The 8087-nt window shown below is 39.1% G+C and overlaps 1 protein-coding gene across 1 annotated transcript; it reads left to right on the forward strand.

The window, feature by feature from the left end:
* Positions 1 to 1111: 1111 nt before the first annotated feature.
* On the forward strand, positions 1112 to 2050 carry LOC133756746 (olfactory receptor 2B11-like). Its single transcript, XM_062187341.1, has one exon. It carries the CDS (start codon positions 1112 to 1114, stop codon positions 2048 to 2050), a length of 939 nt encoding a protein of 312 aa, XP_062043325.1.
* The last annotated feature ends 6037 nt before the right edge of the window (positions 2051 to 8087 follow it).

Here is an 8087-nt window from a genome sequence, read left to right on the forward strand (position 1 = left end):
TCCCTGATAATGTACTTGGGAAGGCAGCAGAAGATGTCCCAAATGCTTGGGTCCCTGCACCCACGTGGGAGGCCCAGAAGAAGCTTCTGGCTCCTGGCTTCAGCCTGGCACAGCCCTGATCATTTAAGCCATTTGAAATTTAAGGAGTGAACCAGCAGATGGAAGAACTCTGTGTGTGTGTATATGTGTGTGTATGTGTGGCTCCTTCTCGCTGTATAAACTTTGCCTTTCAAGTAAATAAATAGATCTTTTAAAATAAATAAATAAAACAAGGTGATAAGATCTCTCAATAAATTGAAATCTCTACAAGATGAATAAGTTAACTAAATTTTTACATGAAGCATCAAATGCCCAAGTTTGAAGTAAATAGTTGTATAAGAAAAAAGGCATACAGAAACTCAAATTCCAGAACATGGGTAAACTTATGTCATTTTAGCTTAACTGTCAGTTTTTACATAGGGAAACTGATGTTGACAATGTTTTATTATCTTATTCAGTTATAAATAGCTAAAATAGATCTGTTTAAATCTCAGATCTTCTCACTTCCCATGGAGATTTTATGATTATTACACTGACTACTTGGGGTTGCAAAAGGGTAGCTTGCTAATTGTTGTTCCAGGCTTTTGGCTCCTTTTACATCGGTTCTTCTGCCCTTGTGGCATGGCAGCAATGCCTCATTCCAGGGTTACTAAATATGAACCCTCTGAGTGCAGGTCCACAAAAGACGTCATCTCCATTAAACACTTGCAGATAGAAACCACTAAACTCCATTTTAACAGCCTCCTCAGCTGACTTTTATGCCAACAAAATTCGAAAGCAGTTGATTTGGGGTTTCCAAAACAGAAGCTCTTGTTATTTTTTTCACTTAATCCTCGTCAAAGCTCAAGGCAATAGTTACTGCCATCCTTGTTATACAGAGGAAGAAAATCAACTTCAGAATAGTTAACCTATTTTTTTAAGGCAACTGCCTTTAATTGGTAGTGTCTTGAAGGGAAACTTGACCATCTGGTGCCAGATTGTTTATTTCTCCTACAAGTTACTGTACAGCATCCTCTTAGAGTTCATTTCTACTTTCTTCCACTTCCCAAGTATAGGTGAAGTAAACAGGATAATGGAACTGCTTAATGAAAGCCACCCTGAAGAGTTCATTCTTCTTGGCTTTGCTGACCGACCTTGGCTGGAGCTGCCTCTCTTCATTGTTCTCCTCATAACGTACCCCATGGCCCTGTTGGGAAACATCACCATCATTCTGGTGTCCAAGTTAGACCCCCGTCTCCACAGCCCCATGTATTTCTTCCTCACCAACCTCTCCTTTTTGGATATGTGTTACACCACAAGCATTGTCCCTCAGATGCTGTTTAACCTAGGAAGCTCCAAGAAGACCATCAGCTACATGGGGTGTGCAATTCAGCTTTATTTGTTCCATGTAATGGGCGGTATAGAAAGCTTGCTCCTGGCTCTTATGTCCTTTGATCGCTATGTGGCCATCTGTAGACCTCTGCACTATACTCTCATGATGAATAAATGCATCTGTGTCCTATTAGTATCCACCGTATGGCTGAGTGGAACTATATTTGCTATCTCAGAGGCTACGCTTACATTACAGTTGCCACTGTGTGGCATCAATACACTGGATCACCTGTTGTGTGAGATTCCGGTTCTGATAAAGACTGCCTGTGGAGAAAAGAGTACTAATGAGCTCACACTCTCTGTGGTATGCATTTTCATGGTACCTGTCCCTTTATGTTTAATTCTTGCTTCCTATATCGGTATCGGACATGCTGTATTTAAGATTAAATCTTCTGAAGGAAGAAAAAAAGCCTTTGGGACATGTTCCTCTCATCTCATTGTGGTTTTATTATTTTATGGTCCAGCAATAATCATGTACCTTCAACCTCCTTCCTCATTCTCAAGGGACCAGCCCAAGTTCATGGCTCTCTTCTACGGAGTGATGACTCCTACACTAAACCCTTTTATCTACACTCTGAGGAATAAGGATGTAAAGGATGCATTAGGTAAACTGGTGAGGAGAATGTTCAATTTCAAGTGAAATACATTATTTAAGGGTTAGAGTCTATTTATGTGATTTCTCTGATAATCCAGTCTTGTCTCATAATCAAAGACATGTTCTTTTTGTTAAACATGCATGTTTCTAACATTCTGTAGTCAAGTTAGGAAAGAATGATATCCAACTAATATTCACTGGTACAGTCACTCTGCTTGTGTAAATACATTAAATTAGTTTATTTCTTTTTTTAACATTTATTTAATGAACATAAATTTCCAAAGTACAGCATATGGATTACAATGGCTTCCCCCTCCATAACTTCCCTCCCACACTCAACCCTCCCCTTTCCCACTCCCTCTCCCCTACCATTCACATGAAGATTCATTTTCTTTTTCTTTTTTTTTATTATTTTTTTGACAGGCAGAGTGGACAGCGAGAGAGAGACAGAGAGAAAGGTCTTCCTTTGCCGTTGGTTCACACTCCAATGGCTGCCACAGCCGGCGTGCTGCGACCAGTGCACCGCGCTGATCTGAAGGCAGGAGCCAGGTACTTCTCCTGGTCTCCCATGGGGTGCAGTGCCCAAGCACTTGGGCCATCCTGCACTGCACTCCCAGACCATAGCAGAGAGCTGGCCTGGAAGAGGGGCAACCGGGACAGAATCCGGCACCCCGACAAGACTAGAACCCGGTGTACCGGCGCTGCTAGGCGGAGGATTAGCCTGTTGAGCCATGGCACCGGTCAAGATTCATTTTCAATTCTCTTTATATACAGAAGATCAGTTTAGTATATATTGAGTAAAGATTTCAACAGTTTGCACTCACATAGAAACACAAAGTGAAAAATACTGTTTTAGTACTAGTTATAGCATAAAATAACAATGTACAGCACATTAAGGACAGAGATCCTACATGAGGAGTAAATGCATAGTGACTCCTGTTGTTGACTTAACAATTTGACACTCTTGTTTATGGCATCAGTAATCACCCTAGGCTGTTGTCATGAGATTCCAAGGCTATGGAAGCCTTTTGAGTTCACCGACTCTGATCATATTTAGACAAGGTCATAGTCAAAGTGGAAGTTCTCTCCTCCCTTCAGAGAAAGGTGCCTCCTACTTTGATGGCCCCGTTCTTTCCACTGGGATCACACTTGCTGAGATCCTTCATTTAGGTCTCTTCCTCTTCCTCTTCCTCCTCTTCCTCCTCCTCCTCCTCTTCTTCTTCTTCTTCTTCTTCTTCTTCTTCTTCTTCTTCTTCTTCTTCTTCTTCTTCTTCTTCTTCTTCTTCTTCTTCTTCTTCTTCTTCTTCTTCTTTTCCAGAGTGTCTTGGCTTTCCATGCCTAAAATACTCTCATGGGCTCTTCAGCCAGATCCAAATGCCTTAAGGGCTTATTCTGAGGCCAGAGTGCTGTTTAGGATATCTGCCATTCTATGAGTCTGCTGTGTATCCCACTTCCCATGTTGGATCGTTCTCTCCCTTTTTTATTCTATTGGTTAGTATTTTCAGACACTAGTCTTGTTTATGTGATCCCTTCGACTCTTAGTCCTATCAGTATGATCAATTGTGAACTGAAATTGATCACTTGGACTAGTGAGATGGCATTGGTACAAGCAACCTTGATGGGATTGAATTGGAATCCCCTGATATGTTTCTACCAATAGTATTCAACCAATAGTATTAAGTAGAACAAACAAAAAAATACTAAGAGGGATAAAGTATTAAGTTGTTCATCAACAGTCAGGGCAAGGGCTGATCAAGTCACTGTTTCTCATAGTGTCCATTTCACTTCAACAGGTTTCCTTTTTGGTGCTCAGTTAGTTGTCACTGATCAGGGAGAACATATGATATTTGTCCCTTTAGGACTTCTAATTATTAAATGCTGAGATAGCAACTGTATTAAGTAGTAAACACTAAAATAATATGAATTATAATTTTATTGTTTTAAGCTAATCATCGTAAACTAGAATCAACAGGTATCTTCTCAGAGTCACCTGAGAAATTGAACAATTCTTCATGTTTGCCCCATGACACAGTGGGCCACATTGCTTTACCTACAATGGCACTCTGCTTTAGATGCATCTCATGAGTTTACCAACTTCAGTTCTCGTAGATACTATCACCTTTTTAAAATTGCAAGATTGTAAAGTTTATTTAATGACTATGTGAATAGTGTTTTGCATTCTAACTTAAAGTTATGATTAAATATTTTATCTTTTATTTAATGAATATAAATTTCCAAAGTACAGTTTATGGATTACAATGGCTCCCCCCCATAACTTCCTTCCCACCCACAACCCTCCCCTTTCCCACTCCCTCTCCCCTTCCATTCACATCAAGATTCATTTTCAATTCTCTTTATATACAGAAGATCAGTTTAGCATATATTAAGTAAAGATTTCAACAGTTGCCCCCACATAGCAACACAAAGTGAAAAAATACTGTTGGAGTACTAGTTATAGCATTAAATAACAGTGTACAGCACATTAATGACAGAGATCCTACATGATATTTTTAAAAAATTGATTACTTTTGTATGCAATTTCCAATTTAACACCAGGTTTTCTTTTATTTACAATTATCTTTATATACAGGAGATCGATTCAGTATATACTAAGTAAAGATTTCATCAGTTTGCACCCACACAGAAACACAAAGTGTAAAAATACTGTTGGAGTACTAGTTATAGCATTGCTTCACATTGGACAACACATTAAGGACAGATCCCACATGAGATGTAAGTACACAGTGACTCCTGTTGCTGACTTAACAATTTGACACTCTTGTTTATGGCGTCAGTAATCTCCCTAGGCTCTAGTCATGAGTTGCCAAGGCTATGGAAGCCTTTAGGGTTTGCCGACTTTGATCTTATTCTGATAGGGTCATAATCAAAGTGGAAGTTCTCTCCTCCCTTCAGAGAAAGGTACCTCCTTCTTTGATGACCTGTTCCTTCCACTGGGAGCTCACACATGGAGGTCAGTTAGTATTAGCAGACTCTAGTCTTGTTTGTTTGATGCCTTTGACTCTTAGACCTATCAGAGTCATCAATTGTGAACTGAAATTGATCACTTGGACTAGTGATATGGCATTGGTACATGCCACCTTGATGGGATTGTATTGGAATCCCCTGGCACGTTTCTAACTCCACCATTTGGGGCAAGTCCGATTGAGCATGTCCCAAATTGTACATCTCCTCCCTCTCTTTTTCCCACTCTTATATTTAACAGGGATCACTTTTCAGTTAAGATTTAGACACCTAAGAATAATTGTGTATTAATTACTAATACTAATACTAACTGATAAAAAAAAAAAGAGGGAGAGAAGGATCCGACATGGGAAGGGGGAGACACAGCAGACTCATAGAATGACAGATGTCCCAAATAGCACTCTGGCCTCAGAATCAGCCCTTAAGGCATTTGGATCTGGCTGAAGAGACCATGAGAGTATTTTAGGCATGGAAAGCCAAGACACTCTGGAAAAGAAGAGGAAGAGGAAGAGGAAGAGGAAGAGGAAGAAGAAGAAGAAGAAGAAGAGGAAGAGGAAGAGGAAGAGGAAGAGGAAGGAAAAGAAAGAGGAAGAGGAAGAGGAAGAAGAGGGAGGAGGAGGAGGAAGAAGAGGAGGACGAGGGGGACGGGGAGGGGGAGGAAGAAGAGGAAGAAGAAGAAGAAGACCTAAATGAAGGATCTCAGCAAGTGTGATCCCAGTGGAAAGAACGGGGCCATTAAAGTAGGAGGTACCTTTCTCTGAAGGGAGGAGAGAACTTCCACTTTGACTATGACCTTGTCTAAATATGATCAGAGTCGGTGAACTCAAAAGGCTTCCATAGCCTTGGCAACTCATGGCTAGAGCCTAGGGAGATTTCTGATGCCATAAACAAGAGTGTTAAATTGTTAAATTAACATCAAGAGTCACTGTGTACTTACGTCCCATGTGGGATCTGTCCTTAATAGGTTGTCCAAGGTGAAGTAATAATATAGCTAGTATTGAAACAGTATTTTTACACTTTGTGTTTCTGTGTGGGTGCAAACTGATGAAATCTTTACTTAGTATATACTGAAGTGATCTTCTGTATATAAAGATAATTGAAAATGAAAAAAAAAACCCTTGGTGTTAAATTGGAAATTACATAGAAAAATAATCAATCTTTTTTTAAAAAAAAAAAACATCTTGCAGGATCTCTGTCATTAATGTGCTGTACACTGTTATTTAATGCTATAACTAGACTCTTAACAGTATTTTTTCACTTTGTGTTGCTATGTGAGGGCAAACTGTTGAAATCTTTATATATACTAAACTGATTTTCTGTATATAAACAGAATTGAAAATGAATCTTGATGTGAATGGAAGGGAAGAGCGAGTGGGAAAGGGGAGGGTTCCGGGTGGGGGGGAACTTATGAGGGGGAAGCCTTTGTAATCCATAAGCTGTACTATGGAAATTTATATTCCTTAAATAAAAAAATAAAGAATAAAAAAAAGTAAAAAAAAAAAAACTAAAGATAGAGTTAACAACTGATCCAACATCCCAGTCCCACTCCTGGGCATATATCCAAAGGAATTGAAATCAGGTTGCTTAAGTGAGGTATGCATTCCCATGTTCATTGCAGCATTATTCATAATTGCCAAGATTTGGAACAACCTAAGGTTCCTTCAACAGGTGAATGGATTTTAAATGTGAGTTATATGCATATCTCTATCTATAAGGTAGATAGGTAGATAGAGGGAAAGACAGATTAGATATAGACAGATAGATATTGAAATACTATTCAGCTTTTATGAAGGAAACAACAGCAGGAATCTTCTGTTGCAACAAAATGGATGGATGAACCTAGGAGACTTGTTAATTGAAATGAGTTGGACACAGAGAAACAAATACTACCTGATGTCACTTATGTAGATCAAAAAAATGCTGAATTCATAGAAGTGGAGGGTAGTATGGTGATACCCAGAGGTGGAAAGGGGGTGTGGCTGGGGAAGGGAGATGTTGGTCAATAAGTTGTAAAGTTACAATCAAACAGGAGGGGTTCCGGTGCATAGCAGGGTAACTATAGCTGTAATACTATTATATAGTATATATATATATATATATATATATATATATATATATATGTGTAGTATATAATACTAGTAGTATTATATATGCTATTATATATGTGTGTGTGCATGTGTGTCAAAATGACTAAAAAGATTTTTAAATGTTCTAATAAAAAAGATAATAAATGCTTTATTTGAGGTGATGGATGTTATGTTTCCTTGATCACTATACAATGTATATCTCTACTGAAATACCACATTTTACTCCTTCTACTAAAAATAAAATGAAAATATAAAACAGAATGCCTCTTGGGATGTGGGGAAAAAGGTATCCTAATCCACTGTTGGTGGGAATGTAAACTGGTGCAACCACTGTGGAAGACAGTATGGAGGGGCTGGCACTGTGACACAGTGGGTTAACGTCCTGGCCTAAAGCATCGGCATCCCATATGGGCACTGGTTCTAGTTCCAGCTGCTCCTCTTCCAATCCAGCTCTCTGCTATGGCAGAGAAAGCAGTAGAAGATGGCCCAGGTCCTTGGGCCCCTGCACCCACATGGGAGACCCAGAAGAAGCTCCTGGCTCCTGGATTTCAATTGGCACAGCTGGAGCTGTTGTGGCCATCTGGGAAGTGAACCAACAGATGGAGGACATCTCTCTCTCTCTCTGCCTCTCCTCTCTCTGTGTAACTGACTTTCAAATAAATAACTAAATCTTTTTTTTAAAAAAAAAAGACAGTATGAAGATACCTCAGGAATATGAATATAGACCTACCATATGACCCAGCCATCCCACTCCTGAGAATTTACCCAAACCAAAAGAAATCAGCATATGAAAGAGATATCTGTACCCCTATGTTCATTTCAGCACAATTCACAATAGCTAATATATGGAATCAACCAGATGTCCACTAGCTGTTGACCAGATAAATGAATCATGGTATATATACAGTATGGAATACTATTCAGCTATAAAAAAATATGAAATCCTGTCTTTTACAATAAAATGGATGCAACTGGAAACCATTATATTTAGTAAAATAAGGCAGTCCCTAAAA

Source organism: Lepus europaeus, chromosome 3 (genome assembly GCF_033115175.1).
Source record: "Lepus europaeus isolate LE1 chromosome 3, mLepTim1.pri, whole genome shotgun sequence".
Taxonomy (NCBI): Eukaryota; Metazoa; Chordata; class Mammalia; order Lagomorpha; family Leporidae; genus Lepus; species Lepus europaeus.

What these genes read in the sequence shown, in the direction of transcription:
- LOC133756746 (XM_062187341.1), top strand. Translation starts at nt 1,112, where the DNA reads ATGGAACTGCTTAATGAAAGCCACCCTGAAGAGTTCATTCTTCTTGGC.